Source organism: Gymnogyps californianus, chromosome 9 (assembly GCF_018139145.2).
Source record: "Gymnogyps californianus isolate 813 chromosome 9, ASM1813914v2, whole genome shotgun sequence".
Lineage (NCBI taxonomy): Eukaryota > Metazoa > Chordata > Aves > Accipitriformes > Cathartidae > Gymnogyps > Gymnogyps californianus.
The window spans coordinates 1876888-1896558 of record NC_059479.1 but is presented as its reverse complement, the minus strand read 5'-3'; the positions used below and the strand labels follow the sequence as shown (position 1 = coordinate 1896558).

At 47.2% G+C, this 19671-nt stretch overlaps 3 protein-coding genes across 3 annotated transcripts in view; 2 read left to right on the top strand and 1 right to left on the bottom strand.

Annotated features, from left to right (window-relative positions):
• The window catches only part of LOC127019846 (fibronectin type-III domain-containing protein 3a-like), a 49774-nt gene extending 46537 nt beyond the window's left edge, over window positions 1–3237 (top strand). The window contains exon 27 of the mRNA XM_050902091.1: window positions 633–3237. Within this exon, the coding sequence (XP_050758048.1) occupies window positions 633–950 (318 nt within the window). The 3' untranslated portion in view covers window positions 951–3237. The remainder of the gene's footprint in view (window positions 1–632) is intronic.
• Window positions 3238–3274: 37 nt separating this feature from the next.
• On the bottom strand, window positions 3275–6551 carry LOC127019780 (growth hormone secretagogue receptor type 1-like). Its single transcript, XM_050902009.1, has 3 exons — window positions 5737–6551; window positions 4348–4544; window positions 3275–3297 (listed from the first exon to the last, which is right to left on the bottom strand). Exons 1-3 carry the CDS (start codon window positions 6549–6551, stop codon window positions 3275–3277), a joined length of 1035 nt encoding a protein of 344 aa, XP_050757966.1.
• A 4337-nt stretch (window positions 6552–10888) lies between these two features.
• On the top strand, window positions 10889–15206 carry TAF9B (TATA-box binding protein associated factor 9b). Its single transcript, XM_050901695.1, has 7 exons — window positions 10889–10966; window positions 11043–11124; window positions 11396–11532; window positions 11612–11746; window positions 12573–12654; window positions 13263–13376; window positions 13857–15206. The coding sequence occupies exons 1-7, from the start codon at window positions 10916–10918 to the stop codon at window positions 14021–14023; spliced, it is 768 nt and encodes a 255-aa protein (XP_050757652.1). The 5' UTR covers window positions 10889–10915; the 3' UTR covers window positions 14024–15206.
• The last annotated feature ends 4465 nt before the right edge of the window (window positions 15207–19671 follow it).

The following is a 19671-nucleotide window of genomic DNA, read 5'->3' as shown; positions in this document are numbered from 1 at the left end:
CTCAGTGAGACTTCAAGTTTGTGATGGGCGAGGACAGCGTCCGGTGCGGGGTCCTGCCGTTCTGCCTCTTCCCGGCATCGAAGGTTGCCCCAGATTAAAGATCATAAAGTTTCCTTCCCCTGTTTGACCCTTTGCTTGTGCTGTAAAAGCAAATGACTGCGAAGGCGGGCTTTTGAGAGTCCTTGGGAGAGTGGGTTATCTAGAAGTGGGTTAACACTGTTTTATCCTGTTCTCCCAGCATTTCCCTTGGCTCTTTTGATTCTTAAATCGTATGGTCTGTGGCATCACTGTCTTTGTTAGTCATAGACAGCACTTGCCCCACATATGCGGGGGAGCTATACGGAACAATAGTTGTGCAGAATGATTTTTTTTTTTCCTTCTTCTTTTTCTGAGCTGCACAATCCGGGTCTGTCAGTGTGGGGCATAGCAGGAAGCTTTGGATTATTCACAAGAAAATGAATCATAAATTCTTCAGAAATAAAAGCTGAGATTTCATTAAGGTGGCTTAAAGAGAACGACTTCAGGCAGTGTCCAGCGCTGCGTGTGCTCGTAAAGCAGAACGGAAAGTGTCACGTACTGCTTGTAAGCTGAATCCCGTGTAAAGTGGTTCTCTCTCCCCTCCTTCTGACTAGGTATACAAGGGACCAGAGACTTCCTTCCGTCTCACAGGCTTGCAGACAAACTGTGAATATCGGATCAGAGTTTGCGCTGGCCGTCAGTCCCAAGACTCTACTGGATCACAGGAACTGTATGGACCTTACAGTCCCAGTACAGTGTTCTCATCTCAGAAACAAGAGCTGGTTCCACCGTGTGCTGATTTGACGACGGAGTTGGCAGAGACTAAGAAGACGTTACGTGAAGAGCGCTTCATTGCTATCGTCCTTCTCTGCGGGTTTGCAGTGGTTGCTATTTTATTTGCTGTTGTTATTCAGTACTTTGTAATCAAGTAGACGAGAGCCTATTCAGTACTCAGCTTTTTGTACAGAAGCTATTTCGGGTATTTATGGTTAGTTCTAATTAAAATCCTAGCTGGAAACGTATAGTTACATGCGTTTCCACTTTTGCTGCTGGCTAACAGTGAGGCTGGGTTGGCAGATCCTTTCCAAATACTGAACACAGATTTCTTGTAGAAAGGGTAATCCTGGGTCCTCTGTAATCAGGGTTAGCTGTTAATAAAACAGCAAAAAACTGCCTTATCGTGCACACGGGGGAGTGTGCACGCTCTTCCTCTCTCGGAATTCAAAGTGGGGCCCTTTGGCCAGTTAGAGAGAGAAGGCATTGGTAGAACAAGTCCTTTTCAAGTACAACTAGAGCAGTGGTAGTCGATCCGCAATGTTTAATCAGGTATTGTTGCAGTTTGGTATACGTGAAATACAGCAGCACAAATGCTTAAGCTTAGAGCAGTACTGTATTGCAGAACATTACTAGAGCATACCACATTTAATATACTGTAGAAGGAAAGCAGAATATTGACTTAGCGATATTACTACTTTACAGTTACTTTACTATTTCGGATTCAGTAATAATCATTTCAAGTGTTAAAGTAGAGGGTGCCAGCATTTTTAGAATTTTAATCAAAGTGCTAGACAAAACGTTAGCAGGACGTAATGTACGTACAGCAAGGCGTTGGTATGTCACATTGCAGAAAAGGCCCCTTTTGTATTGTACATTTCTGAATGAAATGCTTTCTGCTGTTGGTGAGCAGCTGTTGGCCCAATCCACATTTCACTCTCAGTGCCTGAGAGAAAAGTAATTTCCTGTGCTTCTGATTCAGTCTTTGCAGTGTTTTCAGAAAAGCACAGGTATTGTCTTTAAGGAGAAAGAGTGCATTTATGATAAATGTTACACTATTTGGCTCAAACTGAGCAAATGTTTTTGTACTATTATTAACCTAAAAATAAAAAGTTCAGACTGCTTTTGGATGCCCTTCTAACTTAACCTGAATTCTCAAATTGTACATGAAAGAACTCTTTTTACAGAACATTTATACAATGTTTTAAATGACTTGCTATCCCAGGGGTAGCAGCTTCACATTCCATTGTTTTCTAGATGGGAATGTTCAGCCTGCTATGAACTTTTCTGAAACTCGTCCTGTTTGTCTGGGGGGTATTTTTTGTGGACACTGTGCACTACATATGACTGTTCTTGTTAAATCTGCTTGCGAATACCTGAAGATGAGCCTGACAGCTGTCTTCTTTATAGCAAATATTGTGAAAGCTGGGACTCACAGATTTCGAATGTGTTTCAGAATGGGTCTTCCCGATAGCATTTGGAATATGCCATAGAAAGGTAGATTTAGCGTATCTTGCAAAAGACTGCGGCTACACTTTATATGCATCAGAGCAATGCACTTGTACGTGGAATGTTGGATGTGATAGTGCTACAGGCTAAGTATTTCCAGTAATTAATCACTTTAAGGGTCTTTCTCCTATGGCAGTTGATGAATAATGTTGCGTTATAGTTTGAGGCATTGTGTTGTATTTCAGATGTGGAAAACCTAAATTATGACATAGTATCGCTTAATACTCTTAAAAGTAGATTGATGGTGCAATCTGAAATTAATCTTTTCAAAATGTACTCTTCATTTTGTACTCTATTTATTTTGATTAAAAGTCCTGGAAAATGTATGTTTGAATGTATTGTTCTACTTGTAGCAGAACTTTAAGTTAATCATTTATTATATCATAGAAATCTCTCCCTCCAGTGTTGGAAAGAGTTTTATACAGATATTAGTCTTTAGTTTGCAGAAAGTTTACAATCTGTCTTTATTTCTCTTCATAGTCTACTCTTAGCAAATAAGACTGCCTTCAGCAAATCTCTGTTGCCAAAGGGTTATTTCTTTAACTCTTAGAACGACGTTTGTAGAGGTTTATTTGGCAATAATATTTCTGGTAATTTTAAAAGATAAATTAGGATTGCAGAGTAAATACTAACAAGTCATGACTCCTAAAAAGTGAAAGAAAGTGCTTTTGTAATTGCCACAAAATAGTCACGTTTCCAGAAAATATCCGGGAAAGCCTACCGCGATACCGATTTTACGTCAGCTGTTATCCATTCCAGAACGATATACCCTAGTGGCATTAATGTATTAGGTATCTTCAGTTTTCTTGTATTGTAATTTTGAGGTATCTCAAACTTATGTTAAAGCTGCCATGCATTGTATTACTAAATTGTAACTATCAAATAGATAATATATTTAATACAGCCAATAAATAATAGAAATGTATTCAAATTTGACTACGGGGTTGTGTGTGTTTGTGGATTTTAATCTCACTCAGGAGCAGTCATTTGTGTCGTCTGTAATTTAAGGTGAGAAACAGGTTTAGCGTTGTTACTAAGTGTCATTAAGAGCTGTCTTAACTTTTCTTCCAGAAAGATTTTTTTTTTTTTTTTTTTTTTTTAGTTGTGGGAACCTTAGCGCAACACTGTCCTCTTCTTTTCCAAGGGCTGTGGGGACCGAGCAGTGCGACTTCTTGCGCCCTTTTACGTGAGGTCAGGAGGGTGGTGGGACAGCCCGTGGACGCATCATCTGGACTCGGTGTTTGCCCGTTTTACAAACGAGGGAGATGGGCAAACGCCGCCTGCTCTTGCTTCCCACCCCAGCGATCGCCCACGTGCGTAATTCATCCCTGGTGCGTTCAGATGAGCTGTAAAGGCAAGGACTGTTTCTTCCCGCAGAGCTTAGCAGAGATGGGGTCTGGCTTTGCAGAAAGCTGGGTGCAGTTTGAATAAAGAACAAAATAAAAGACAGAAAATGAGGGAAGCAACTCGAGAGGCCTGAGGGCTGAGCAATAAATCCAGCCTTTAGGCAGAAGGCAACGTGGTCATAGTCCCACAAAATGAGTAATTTCTTATCACTTTCAAGTACCTTACAGATTGTATTTCTTACGCAAACAGCTGGCCTGGCTTTAACCTCCACTTTCTCTCTCTCAGCTTCTGTGGGAAGAAGGTAACGAATTATGTCTCACAGGTCTGTGATTAACAAAATGTCTCGTCCTCAAAAGCAGAGAGAAATCCCTTCGCAGGAGCTTTGTGGACAGTTAAGCCTGACCATGCGGCTGGCAAGTTCACTGAAGAGCACAGCCCAGCCTCCCCCCGTGCCTGCCCCTCTGTGCAGGAATAACGTGAATTGACTCCAACCGTCCTAAAGTGTTCCTAAAATGCTCCAAACCTATCTCAGGAAACACACAGTGAGAGGTAAGCCAAAAGGACAGCCTTAAAACCTGCTCCAGTCTCCATGTGCGCCGTCTGCCCGGGTCTTAACCCGCAACACAGCTGGCAAAATGCTTGGGTTGCGAGAACTAAATCAATGCTGAACAGCTGAAATGAAAGAACCCAGTTCTGTACCTTCCAGAGAAACCTTTTCACTCCTGGTCAGGCTCCTGCAGCGCCGAGTTCCCTTGTGGTGCAGGATTCTGCTCATCGCTTTCCTGTATTTGTGTGACATGACGTTGTAAAGTATGGGGTTTATAGAAGCCCCGAGATAGAAGAGGAGCATGGCGATGAGGTTGAAGTACTGCGTGAGGTCGTACAGGATGATTTCGCTCTGGGCGAAGAGGATTCGGCCAACGTGGAACGGGAGCCAACACAGCACAAAGGCCAAGACTACGACAGCTAAAGAGGAGGAGAGCACACTTCAGTCATCTTCAGCGGAGTTTATTCTGCCTCTTTCAACTATTTAAGGACCGAGACGTGAGCTTGCTAAGTTTAACCCAGCAAGGACAAGACCTCCGGCCTTGCCCAGCTACTTCTGTGCTGTGGTTGCTGGTAATCTCAAGCAACAAGGACTTAAGGTTGCACACAAAATTAATTGTTTGCAATTAAAATAGGGGGCTCTGCACCCATGTTGTCCAGTGGAGATAAAGGAATCAAATCAGGCTGGGGCAAAGCAGTCTGTACTTAAATTAAGGGCTACTGCCCACTCTTGGCCTGAAAATCTGAGTCACCATTGGCGTCCTGCAATGGGTATCGGAGGGGAAGGACCAGGGATGTGGGAAGTGGGGGGGCCCCCACAGAGGGGAGGAAAAGGGGAGCCAACTGGACCAAGGAGGCACTGAGGAAGAGGATGGGAAAACAGAGCATGCGATAAGCAAATAAAACCTGGCAGGAAACAGCCAGGGGATAGCTGCGGTACATTTTACTGGAGGTATCTCCAGTCGTGGGTGCTGGTGCTTCCCTGCTGAGAAGGATTTCTGGTGGGGGGGCTTGGGAGGGAGCTGTCGGAGGGATGGGGAGGAAGGGAGGGGCCCCAAACTCTCCTGGTTTCAGTGTCTGCACCAAGGCACAGGTACCAGCTGGCACAGGATGAAGATCACGTTCAAGGAAGGCCAGACGGGTGGGTTGTTGCCATCCTGGACAAAGCCATAGTCACTAAGCTTGAGAAATTTTGCAGGGGAAGTTGCTTTAAAACCTTTCCTCGCCACAGCAGGGGAAGTGCCTGGTCTGCTTTTAAGTCACAGATTTTTCCAATTTCTTTAAATTGGAAATCTAAGGGTCAGAGATGGGGGGGGGGGGGAGACAGACGAGGAATGTGATCTCAAAACAACCAAAAGCCACGCTGATCTGCTTCCCCGCCGCGCAGTAAGATCCCTAGCCTGAATACTGTGCAGTCGGGGACTCCCCTTCTTACCAGAAAGAGCCAGAAACACCAATTACGTGTAAATCCATTGATTTTAAATCTGTGTAACCCTGTGTGTTTCGTCCCTCCTCTCCATCATCCCCCACATCGCTGTACACCCCGTGGGAGTGATTAAAGAGGGCAGCTCTTCAGATTGGGTTTCTAAACCGCTCTTACCCAGCATTTTGACAGTCTGCGTGTGGGACCTTTTCCTGCCCGCAGCCTGGCAGGCCGGCAGCCGCTGCCCGCTCCGCCAGAGCTTTCTGCAGATGAGTCCGTACAGCAGAGTCAAGCAGAGCATTGGCAGGAAGAAATAAACGGTGGAGACCCAGGTCATCGTCTCGAGCAGCCCGGTGCGGGCCACGCGCTCAATGGACCTGCACTCCCGGCTCTCCTGGGGCAGGCTGCCGTTGGGGTGTTCCACCCCGAAGAGGAAGAGGATGGGGCCGGCGGTCAGGAGGGAGCAGCCCCACAGCGCCAGGATGACCCGTTTCACCCGGTACTCGGTGATGGTCGCTTTGGCTTTCAGGGGAAAGCAGATGGCGAAGTACCTCTCCACGCTCACCGTGGTGATGTGCAGGATGGTGCAGTACGTGCACGTTTCGCTCAGGTAAATGAAGAACTTGCAGAGAAAATCCCCAAATATGTAGGGCTTGTACTTCCAAAGGCGGTAGAGGTCCGAAGGCAGGCCAAGGAAAATCAGCGTGTCCGACAGCGCCATGCTGGACAGGTACATGTTCACGGTCGTCCTCATCTCCTGCGAGCGTCTGAAAATGACTATCGTTATCAAATTCCCAGAGACTCCCAAGAAAAACAGGATGATGGAAATTATAGTCACGGGCACCAAAATATGGACATCAAACAAAGAAAAAGACTGATCTTCAGAGGAGTCCGTGTCATTTCTGAAATAGCTGTGATTCCAGATGGAGCCCATGTCGGGTTTCAAAACCGAGGGCAGGGCTGGCTTCGTCCTCCGCTTCGACAGAAACCTGAGTCACGGTAAGAGAGGCATGTTTCGAAGCGAGGGTCCAAGCACCAATCGTCTATGCAACGACTCTTACATGATCAGTTAAAAAATCAAAATTATGTTCATAACCCTTTAGCCGATGAAGAAAAATACCCAAGTGCCGATTAGTCCGTTTTACAAGAAGCAAAGGAATATTAGATTCACACATCCAGCATTCACCAGACACAACCTTTTAAAAACAATATTGACCATTATAAAACAATATTTACCATGCTGATATTTACCTTTAGCTTCACAGTGTTTGGAAAAGGGCCATTTTTTTTTTACATTGCCTTTCAAGTCCTGTGAATCCCACTAAGTGCCTAGAGCCGGGTCTGGCAGCGGGGCTCCAGGTCGACCACGGAGGAACCGCAAGGGGAGGTAGTCCCCCTGATGGGAGCCGGATGGGAACAGCCTCTCGGACCCGCTCAGCGGTTTGCCAGATCCTTCCAGCACTTGTGAGCACCACGAGTGGAAATCTTTAGGCTGAGAAGAATCTCCTCGAGGCTCCGCCGAGGAGCAGGGGAGGCTCGGAGGCGGTCACCGCGCCTGGCAGACACGGGACGCTTCACCTGCAGGATGGCTTTCCTGCTGTCGGTGACGACGATGCTGTTGCGCCGGGAGGTCCCCGGGGCGCCGGAGTTCCCTGGCACACGGCACAATTTCTGAGGAAATCGGCTGGGGCCGCTTGACTTTTTGTGGCCGTTTTCCGTGCTGCCCGTTCCGCGGTCATCCATCTTCCTCCCTCCACCTACACACCGCTAATGATGCTGCACTAAATACGCACCCCCACGCCGCTTTTCTCCTTACACTGCAAAAAGTGCCTGCAGTTACCAAGGAGGGTAGAACAGTTCTTTTACACTGGAAATTTAATTAGCCCATTTGGGCCAGTTACATAATTTTCCATCATTCTGTGTTTACTTAGGGCCTTTCCCACTTGAGCTCCTCCCCAGCATATGCCGCCGAGTGAGAAATTTCTACTGACAGTGCTTTAATGACATTATTAAGATAGGATGGGAAAGCCTTTATTTGAACATCAGTCTTCAAAATGAGACAGTCTGACACTTAGCCCTGATTTACTTTCCACTTCAGAAAAGATCAGAGATGATGAGCTGGAAAGCACCAGGGCGAGGGAGGCGAGGGGAAAAGGGGCCAGCGCGAGGGAAAATGCAGGGGAAGGCTCCGGGAAGCCGGAGGTTAACTGCACTCAGCCAGAGAGAGCGGGGACGCTCGGCACCGGAGAGGCTGCGTACACTCCTCAGCTCAACAGCAGGATGCGTCCAGCCACGGTCCTCGGAAATTCCTCCATAACCCAGGAACTGGGGTGCTGGCAGAAGTGAGCGGGGTACCCGGTACAAAACAAACCTCCTCCGTTCTCCTCCGAGCTCAGCTCTTTGCAGTTTTTCTTGTCTGAAGGACTATTCAAAAGCCAGCATTTTGTAGAGCCAAATAGTGTGGGACTTGGGCTCGAAAGGTCAGTGCTGAACACAGTCACTGCATTGTGTTGACAGAGCCTCGGTTCTAACGACAGGGAGATTTCTGCTGCCATTTCCAAGACGTGGAAGCGCTGGCTGTGGTGGTGGTTTTTTTCAAGAGATTTAGGCACCTGAACACCTCAAAAAAAGAAAAGCAGTCTGTGTGCCAAGGCTTTAGTTTGCTGCACCTTAAACACCTCTACAAAATCTGTCTAAGAAGAAATCCCCAATGCTTAAGGCTGCGTTGGTGATTTAAATGACGCACCCCGCGTGGAGCTAAGCCCCGGCCGGTGCGTGCGCCTGCACGGGCTGAACAGCGTGCGGCTGTCGTCCCTATTTCTTCGAGCAGATCCCTGCTAGCTGGGAGACAGTTGCCTTTGATGAACGTCCCCGGTTCAGCAGTGGCAGACGGAGGAGTCAGCGCTCGGCCTGGCCACGCCGTGACCCAGTTTCCTGTTTTCCAACGCTGTCTGAGCAAAGATGAAGGGTGACTGCTCTTTCATTCAGCCGACTCGCGGTGTCCGCAGCCCACTGAACGCAGGCATTCACAGCACGGCCGTGCCCCAGAGGACTGGCGGTGGGGGGGAAGCTTTCACGGCCAGGCAGGCCGGCTCCAGCTCAGCTGCCTGCACGGAAGGCATTTGTGGCCTCGGGGACAAAAACCTCCCCTGTGGAAACTGGCTCTCCGTGTCTTCTCCTCACCGCTGGTTTCCAGGCAGAAACGCTGCAAGTAGCTGCACCTCTTGGTTGTGCTGCTCAGCCTGGAAAGTCACCTCTGCGCAGCAGGGTTGGTGGGGAAGGCGGTCACAGCACGGACAGGAGATCTGGGGGGGTGGAAGGGTCTCTGGCTGCTCTTGGGGGTAAACCCAGAGCCCATCGGCAGTACGAAGTATCTTTCTTTTTTACTGCATCGGGAATAAACGGCAGTGACGGCAGACGGCCTGATGATGCCAAGTTTCAGGCTGATCCACAGCCTGCATCCAGTCCTGGGTGGAAGGGCTCCCCTCCCCCTCTTCCCTAAAACAAGGGAAAAAAAGTGGGTTTTGTTTGTTGTCTAAGGTCAGTGTCTGGAATTCATCCTCTGTTCCCTCCTCGCAGGATGTTTTTGTGTAATATACTCTGACTCATGAAAGTCAAATGACTTGGACTACAACGCTACAGCGCTTCCAGCCAAAGAGCCTCAGCAGAGGCATTCCGGCCGCCGGCACCTCCAGCGCTGGCACGTGCTGGACGTGGGTTTTCCAGCTCCTCCAGCCGCCGCCGCCGCCGCCGGGCTGCCTCTGCCAGGCCGAGTCTGGCACCCCGCATCACCGGCGAGCCCGCGGCGTGGGGGGCCAGCCGCCAGCCGCCATCTCAGTGCATACGTACAGGGGCCAAGTCAGATTTGAAAGCTGCGTTTACATCTAGGTAGGCTGAGCGTGCGGCTTCTGGGCGTTAAACAGCATCCTTGGTATAGATGAGAAGCAGAGAGAGAGTCTCGCTGCTGCTGGAATGTTGTGCAATGCGTTCCAGGCATGAATCAGAGGGATCACAAGTTAACAGCTGTTTATTTCTTCTTGCTCTCAAAGGAGGTTGGCTTCTCTTCCCCGTTATATCAGCTGGTCTAGTGCGGATATCACGTCTTCCTCCAGACCTTGCTTCGTTTGGACCGTCACGGCTAATGACAACACTATTGCAACTTCTTCTGGTATGCTGCTAATCCCCCGGGTTGAAAAAATCACAAGAAAACATTTTTTGGGGGTTCTGTTTTGCCTCAGAAAGTGAGAGAGAAGCTTTTGATGAGACTTGCGTGGAACGTATGTAGAAATCCTTCAGCTGCTAGGAAAACAAGCTTCAAAAGTCCTGCCGCCAATACTCTCTCATTTTTCTCTAATTCTGGGAACACTGACAATTTAAAAAGCGGCCATCGAAGTCGTTAATGAAGTAACACACCCTCCTGCTTCATCGCTGGACGAACGGCTGGCGTTGGACTGTTCTGCAGCAGGGCGGACAGGGGTCAGTTCCCTGAACCCACGGGACTTGGCCTGTGCCCTCGTGTATCACTTTGTCTCCACAAATGTTTTCATTAAAAACAATTTCTGCATCACAGAAACGCAGCTTTTACAAATAAAAAGCAGAATAAAAGCCCGATCTAACCCAATACCGGTCTGACCTGGGGAGGGAGCTCAGGGGCTCACTCCGCGGCCCGTGAGGCTTGTGCCTCCCCACCCCGCGTTCCAGCCCGGGAACAGAGATTACCAGTGATACTAGAAAGCAGCTTTGCAGAAATGGAGATGGGGGTCCTGACGGAGACCAAACTGAATGTGACTCAGCAGGGCACCCTTGGGGTGATGAAGGCCAGCTCTACAGTGGGCTACATCAGTGAGAGCATAGCCCCAAGTTAGAAGTAGCCAGTGGGTCCAAGGAAGTAATTATCCTTTACTATTCACCACTTGTAAGACTGCATCTGCAGTAGTGCCTGGTACTGATACAGTCTGGAGCACCCACATATGAGAAAAGCATATATCTGTGCACACGTCGTGGCCGGCGGGCACTGGAACCCCCGTTCGCGCTGTTAAAGGCCTCGAGGGATTGTTTGCTGTGGCGCAGGAAGGAGGAACGGCAACATCGGCATCGCACAAGCTGCTGCCGGGATGCCGCTTCTCCCCCTCCGCGCTGCCGCCGCCGCCTGCGCCCGCCCCGGCCCCGGCCGCCGCCCCGACCAGGCCGCGTCTCCATGGCAACCCCCGCCCTTGACCGCCCTCCCGGCCACCGTAGCCGCCCTCGCCGCTCCCCGGTCACGCGACCGGAAGCGGCCGCCTAAAGCGAGCGGAAGGGATGGAGCCGGCGAAGATGGCGTCTCCCAAGAGCGCGCCCAAAGACGCGCAGGTACGGCGGGGGCCGGGGGGGTCGGGTCGGGTTGGGTCAGCGTGGCGGAGCTGAGCGGTGCCTCTCCGCCCTGCAGGTGATGGCGCAGATCCTGAAGGACATGGGCATCACGGAGTACGAGCCGCGGGTCATCAACCAGATGCTGGAGTTCGCCTACAGTAAGCGGCGCCGGGGCCGGGGGCTCTGCCGGGGGCTGGGGGCTCTGCCGGGGCCTGGCACGAACAGCGGAGCTGCCCTCGGGGAGGGAAGCGCGCAGGGAAACGCCGGGTGGAGAAGGGAAGTGTTGCCGTGTTTCCGTGAGGGGGTTCCCCTGTCAGTCTTTAAAAATAACCCGTGAGAAGCGGTGTTTTTGGTGGCAGCTGAGGGACCGGGAGGGGGAAGATTTCTTTCTTTTAATCCAACCTTAATGAGAGGTTCTGTTTTTCGAAGGGTATGTGACTACTATACTGGAAGATGCAAAAATTTACTCGAGCCACGCAAAGAAATCCAGCGTCGATGCAGATGACGTGAGGTTGGCGATCCAGTGTCGAACAGACCAGTCGTTTACATCTCCGCCTCCAAGAGACGTAAGTAAAACCGTATCGATAATGACAGAACGCGATAAAAGACTACAGGTGTAGTCTACACGTAACCGTGTCTCCCCAGTTCCTGCTAGATATCGCGAGGCAGAAAAATCAGACGCCGTTGCCGTTGATAAAGCCTTATTCGGGACCCAGGCTTCCGCCTGACAGATACTGCTTGACCGCTCCCAACTACAGACTGAAGTCCCTACAGAAGAAGGTAAGGGCTTTGCGTAGGGAAGGATTTACCTAATGCCCACATGGTTTGTCAGGAATGTTGTTGGAATTAGAGTTTTCCACACCTCTGAAGGGTACGTGTGGGCGAATACCGAGCTGTGTGCGGCAAAAGAACATTTGAAACTAGGTCGGTGGTCTTTCTCTAGGAATTTGCAAGTATTCTTATTGCTAGTTAGCTTCAAATGCAAAGTGTGTTATAAAACGCATCTGTGAATTTTTTTAGTGTTAAAGCAAAATTGTCAAGTTGAGGATCAGATTGTAAAAGGCAAAAGTAAGGCTTTAGTATAGATATTAAAGGGTATTTTGCACTTAGACCTCAGTTGTTTCTGCTTTAGAGGGAAGAGAAAAGATTTACTTTGCTTGCTGGAAAATACTGAATGTCTCGGTGTGTAGGATTTCATATTTATTTCCCCCATTTTAAAGAAAGAATCTTAAAAAAGTTGAACTTAAGGTTGCAGGTGTTGACGTGGGACATGCTTGGTGCTAGGTGTAGAGTGGAATAATAATCGTTGATTAAAATGTTCTAGTTACTCTTTCTGGTAGGAACTAACCTGATTGACCTGAGCGCTGTTTGCCAGATCAGCCGCCCGCCGATCTTCGGCGTTATGTCACGTCCAGGCGCTCTCCGGCTCACACCGGTGACGTTCACACCACGAAGAGTTTGAGAGCTTCTGTGTTGGCACGGAATCGTGTATCGTTGCTGTGAAATAGGCTCCCTGTGGTTTTGTAGGGAGAACCGTTTCTGTTTTTTCATGTTAGGAACTGTTCGTTCCTAATGGGAAGCTAAGCTGAATGTTCTCTCTCAACAGGTCTCTTCCTCTGCAGGAAGAATAACAGTCCCTCGCCTGAGCGTTGGTGCTGTGAGCAGCAGGCCCAGCACTCCTACTTTAGGTAGGCAACAGCTCTGTTGGGGTTTCCCATGTTGATTTTATGAAGGAAAAAAATAATGAGGAGTAATTTAAAGCATGCTTCAGCCACTGAGGAAATGTTGGGTGCCACCTGAACTTGGTATCGTTTGACAGCATCAGAAAAATTAAATTCACTTGAAAGAGATTATTGTCATTTTTGATACATATGTACATTACTGACATTCTGTATTTTTATTCCTGTGTTTTTGATAACTTCTGTATGTGAAGAGACTATTCAAGAAACTTAGATAAGTTTGAGGGTTTTCTCCTCAATGTAGGCGCTCCACTGAACTACAAATAGCACTAAATAAAATCCATTTTTAAAGGGCTCACAAAATTTATGACTGAGCGTGTGCACTTACATATTAGTGTGTGTGTTTGTAGCCTAGAATTTTGTAGGTCTTGAGTAAACGTGCAGTTCTGCCTGAAAATCTGACTCCTGTATATCAAGTATCAGTATGTTCCTGTGTATTCCCACTACTTTGAAAATAACAGGTTCCACTTTGAAAGCAAATTTATGAGTGCAAGGTGGGTTTTTTTGTTTGTTTTTTTTTTTAATTTATCCTTTGACTGAGCTGTTTTGAATTTCAGGTACACCTTCAGCGCAAACAGTATCCGTCTCAACAAAAGTCGGCACTCCGGTGTCGCTGACCGGTCAGAGGTTCACCGTACAGATCCCGTCTTCTCAGGCAGCAGTCAAGTCAGGTAAAACACAAGCTGTGAAGATCAGCAGCACTTCTTGGTGTTCTTTTTAGCAGAACGGGAAGTAATTTATAGCAATAATGTGGGAAATTAATTCGCCTCTTCTGTTTTTTAATATTGCTAATCTTGTGTGTCTCCTTATGTAAGGCAGGCGGTCCTTTCTCTGGTCTTTCCAGAAACTTCTAGTTTTAATTCCTGTTTCTAGCACAGCGGTGTCAGCCAGCACGTACAGTGTTTCAGGCCCATTTCCCTTCCACCTTAGCTGCCACCTCTGTGCTCTCTCGCTCCTTTGTGCTCACCCCGCTGGCATTTTCGTGTCTTCTCTACTTCGCGCTCAGGATCATTCCAGGGTTTTCAGCCCGGGATGTTCTAGTAGCACGCTGCTTTATTCGGTTGGAAGTTCTGTTTCGGTGTGGGAAAAGCAAGTGTCATTTTTTTCAAGCTTTTCATTCAATGACATCTCTTTTTGGTTTTTTTTCACAGCCACACCGACGACTCCGACAGTTCAGAATGTTCTAATTAATCCTTCGTTAATTGGACCAAAGAACATTCTTATTACCACAAATATGGTATCGTCACAGAATACATCTAATGAATCAAATCCCTTGAAAAGGAAGCACGAAGATGATGACGACTATGATAATTTGTGAAGAGACTGTCCGATCCCCTTCCGTTCTTCGGTGATTCATATTGAGTCTGACAGGGGTTTTGCCAAGAGTTCTTTGTAAACAGTGTGAGAGCGTGTAAATACTCTGTTGATATGCGGCTGGGTGCGGAGTGAGAGAGAGATCGTTGCCTGTGGAAAGATGAAAAAGCGACTCGTTTTTTTCCTCTGGCCCGTAATGTCTTTTGAACCTCAGCAGCGACGGTGAGCGCTGGTCGCTGGTACGCAGGAGAACGGTCTTCGCGTCTCTTCGGTCGCCTTATTTCTAACAGACAGACGTGTCCGCGTCTCTGCAGCCTGGTGAGCCGGGCGCTGGGAGTGCTGCCCCGTGCCGAGTGAAAATAATTTTGAGAAAACGCTGGGTGGTGTGACATAGACACTCATTTCAAATAACATCGAAAGCAGAGTCCTGGGTGAGGTGGGACGCAGCTGGGGACTAGCAGCCTTTTTTTTCCCCCCCCAAATACATTTGCTGCTTCTAGGTTGCGTTAGTCGCATACGCTGTTCTCCACGTGCAGTTCCAGTGAGCGTGAAGATTATCTCTTAACAGTAGAAATGCAGATAAGAGGTAGAGGAGGAGGTTGCTGGAGAACACTTATTTAGGCTGACCTCCAGTATCTGTTAATCCATGGTTTCTGTTGACCTTAACACCTACACTAGTACCCGCAACTCAAAAGTTAGAGAAGAGGTAAAAACCCAGCAAGATTTGTTCTTTATTTCTTTCCGAAGAGCTGCACCTCCGTTGTTGCTTCGTTGAGCTTGTGCTTATGTGTGTATTGAATAGAACGTCACTGTCGTCGTGGCAGGCGGGGGGATCTGGCGAAGGGCGAATCGCCTGAGCTTGGCTGCGAGTGTCTGACGCGATGCCTCGGGTATTTGCAGATGGTTTTGTGGTGTATCAGGGGCCCAAGTCTGCTCGACGAAAAGACTGAATAAATTGAATGTGGTTTTATATGTTAAACAATAAACAAAGTGCTGTGGTTTTGTAACCGTGTCCTTGGTAAATGCTTTAGCTTGTACTAACTTTCCTAATGCCTCTTTTCTCACGCCGAGCTTGACCTGGGAGAGCTCTTGCACGAATTCAGGCTCGGTTGCAAATGCAAAACCGCTGTTTCCTACTAAAGCCCTTAAAGGTTCACAAGTAATTGGATACACCAGCTTTTAAAATGACACAGAAATGAATGCTACCTCCTCGTGGCCCTTTTTTCAGGGCTGAAGTTGACTGACATCCCCCTCGCTGTGCCCGGGGCTGACTCCTGCTGCAGGTTCGGCGGCTGCCGTGTCTGTGCTGCTCTTTGTAACCGCCGTGTTCGTCGCGGTTTGCTTTTTTTGTTGTTTGACGAAACGCCGAATAAAACTCGCTTGTCGCTGGGGGAAAAGGAAGAGTGTGCAGGCGGCTTCTCAAGGTGGAGGCCGATGCCAAGGTGGAAGAAAAAAATCCGTTCTCGGCAGCGCAGGGGGAAGGAAAAGCGTGCGGTGGGTGCTGCGGTGGGTGCTGTGGCGGGACGGGGTGGCACAGCCCCGGTGGGAGAAGGCGGGAGGGCCCGGGAGCGGGCAGGGGCACGGCGTCGGTGCCCCGGCAGAGGCTGAGGGGCCCGGCAGCGGCAGGGCGCGGGGGGTCCTGGCCCTCCCCTCCCGCAGACACCGCAGGTATATGTGTGTATAGGTACAGCTGGGATGGGGCCGTGTTACACGCATGCACAGCCTCCCAGGGACCTAGTGTGTCACACACACACACACACGTGTGTGTACATATATATACACACACACAAATGTGTATGTGTGTGTATATCTGGCAGGTGTTTTTTATATATATGTATGTATTTATACACACACATATATAATTGTATTATACACTCTCAAACTCTTCCAGACAGCTATTCTTTGTGTGTGTGTATATATATATATAGACAGTATATATAGAATATGGTGTGTGTATAGAGAGAATATATTGTAGTTAATTATGCATCGACATAAACACACTCAGCCACCCTTTATATATAATACGTATGTATATATACACTTGTATTATACATACACATTCATGCAGACACTTAGTCTTTTAGACATGTGTATTTATACAGTCTCAGACACCCTTTTTATACAGATGTGTAATGTATACAGCATACAACATTTGACAACATATATAACATAACATGTAATTTTTTTTATTATACACATCCACACGCTCACAGACACTATTCTTACTTATATACTATTCAGATATATACATAAACAAAACTGTATGATATCCTTTCACACCCCCACCCCCCCCCCGTGTTTAAAACTTAATGTACATATGTATTTAGACATACATACACATGTAGGTTTGGTTCTCACTCTCGCTCTCACTGTGTTGTCATCCCCCCCCTTTTGTATACACACATATACTCTATAAATGCGCACACAGTCTCGGGCACTCTTTCATTTTTATCTATAAAATAATAATACATAATAGATAACAAAACATTATAGCATGTTTTATATATGCCATATATTATGTATCACGTAGTCTATTATTCATATTTATATTTTATATTATATAATACATAATCATGTTATTGTTGTATATTATATACACTTATATATTAGAACATTATTTATAATTATATATTACATACATATAAAACCCGCACCCCCTCGCACAGTCTCCTATTCTGTCACGTAGATCTGTATGTTTGTACTCTGCCCAGTCTCAGACAGATACCCTTTTTTCATACCTACAATATAATATGTAAAGCACACTGGTAGTACCTAATATATAATGCATCTCGCATGCACGCGCGTGTGTGTATACACACCCACTCTGACAGACACCTCTTCTTCTTTACAGTTGCATACAGTTGTAATACTGTACTATATACGTATACAAAAAATATATTGTCTATTTAAATATTTATGAAGCATCATGCACACTTGCTCTTGCTCTCACAGACATCTATTCTTCATATACATATATATATATTTGTACTTTCTACACACACATATCAGAGAACCTTTTTATGTATATAATACATAGCACATATACTACTCTATAATGTGGAACATGATAATATATGATATATTATCTAGCATATGTAATACATATATAGTGTATCTAAACCACATCGAAATCTATGCTTTTATATACATATATATATATTTTTTTTATACTCTATGCACACAGTCTCAGACACCATTTCATGGAGAGAGAGAGAGAGAGAGAGAGAGAGAGAGAGTGTGTGTGTATATATAAAATATATATTCAATATGCAATATATACTATAACAGAAAACATATACCGTAACAGAGCACATATAACACTATCTTATATAATGCTCATATATAGCTTATAACACACATATTTTTATATGTATATTTTGTGTGTGTGTATTTAAAAAAAAAACCTGGTTGGACTTGATGATCTTTTAAGGATCTTTTCCAACCTAGCTGAGTCTATGATTCTATATTTATACATTTTCTATACACACAGTATCAGACAGACTTTTATATATCTAAAACATATAACTTCTTGTATTACATATAATCTATAATATACTAATCTATTGTATATATAAAATATACACATATATCCACACCCAACGCTCACACCTATTCTTTTATATATGTCATGTTCTAATATATGTATAAATAAATCTATATTCTCTCACACACGCACGCACTCTTTGACACGCATTCTTATATACATATGCTCTACAAATCCACACAGTCTCACACACACGCGCAGAGTTATATGTATTATATTTAGTATATGGGGGGGGGGGGGGGGGGGGGATGTTGGCATCACACACAAACACACACGAGTTATATATATTCTATTTAGTATATAGGGATGTTGGCATCTCTCTCACACACACACACACACACACACACACACACGAGTTCTATATGATATTTAGTATATAAGGGGATGTTGGCATCCTACACACACGAGTTGTTATATATTCTGTTTAGTATATAGGGGATGTTGGCAACACACACACACACGAAATATATATTCTATTATTTAGTCTATAGGGGATGTTGGCAAAACACACACACACACACACACACACACACACACACACACACACACACACAAGTTATTCTGTTTAGTATATAGGGGATGTTGGCAACACACACACACACACACGATTATATATTCTATTTAGTCTATAGGGGATGTTGGCAACACACACACACACGAGTTATATTCTATTTAGTCTATAGGGGATGTTGGCAACACACACACACACACACACACACACACACACACACACACACACGAGTTCTTCTGTTTAGTCTATAGGGATGTTGGCAACACACACACACACAAGTTATATATTCTATTTAGTCTATAGGGGATGTTGGCAACACACACACGCGCGCGCATGCATGCATGCATGAGTTGTATATATCATATTTAGTATATAAGGGGGGGATGTTGGGGCAGCTCGTCGGTGGCTGTTGGGCTCCTGGCACGGCACCAACACAAAATGAAGGTGCTCGTCTTGATGTAAGCCCTGAGCGTGTCCCCTAGCGTGTCCCATGGCGCCGGGCGCTGGCCTGACTCACGCCGTGGGGGGCCCACGCTGCCCACGCCGGCTCCATGCCCGCTCCGGCTGGCCGAACGGCTTGGTATGGCTCGGCATGGCTTGGCACAGCCCGGCACAGCTTGGCACAGCCCTCGCTGGGCCGGGCAGCGGCTCGGGGTGCCAGGCCCCGCCGGTCAGGCCCATCCCGGGCCTTGGGCTTTGTGCGGGCTGGGGGGAACCGGCTCCGCCGCCTCCCCGTCCTGGCGGGGAACGCGCCTTTCTGGTGTCTCCAGTGCGACCCTGAGTCAACCCAGCGTCCAAACAGGAGGAGCTGGGCGGTATGAGGGGATGAGACTAAGGCAATGCTTCAAAAAAACCCCATTTTTGTGATTTACAGCTTTTCTTCTTTCACAGCTAAATAGGGCAGGGTCCCTGCCCCGTCACGTCAGAGGTGTGGGGGGGCTCAGCCCACAGGCCGGCGAGCTCTGCGCAACTGAGCTTCAGGCTCCCAAAACTCATCCTCTCCCAGCAGCAGAGGCTAAACTGACCCCCGTGGGTCACAGCAGGCTGTTGTCCGGAGCAGCTGCCCTTCTCCGATGCCTTCCAGCAAGGCAGCAGCACTCGGGAAAGGCGAGGAAAGACCTGCCACCTCGGCCGCTCCCCAGACACCTCCTCCAGCACGCAGCTCCCAGCCACCCGGGTGGATTATTTCATAATCCCGTCTACGGGTAGGACAAGTTCCCTTAAACCACAGGCATTTGTTACCTCGCCTTTCCCTGCACAAAGATTTGTTGCCTTTGTGCTGTGCCTGTTCTTCAAATAGGAAATGATCCTGACTCACAGTTTCTAAACCCCTGCATAAAGCATGGGAAGGTTTGTGGGATGAGGTGGATGCCCTTTCACTGAGTAAAGTCCTCACAACTTACACGCTTGTTTAGATCCCTTTGAAACAAACATCTTACAACTATCAGGGATTTTTATAAGCTTGGAAAGTAGAAAGATGACTGAAGTTAGAAGAACAGTCACCTAATAGCTCTTTGTTGAGTGGACCTATGTGACTACATGGGATTGCATCTTGGCTTGCAGTTTTCGCAGGCAACACGTGCCTGTGCCCCACAGA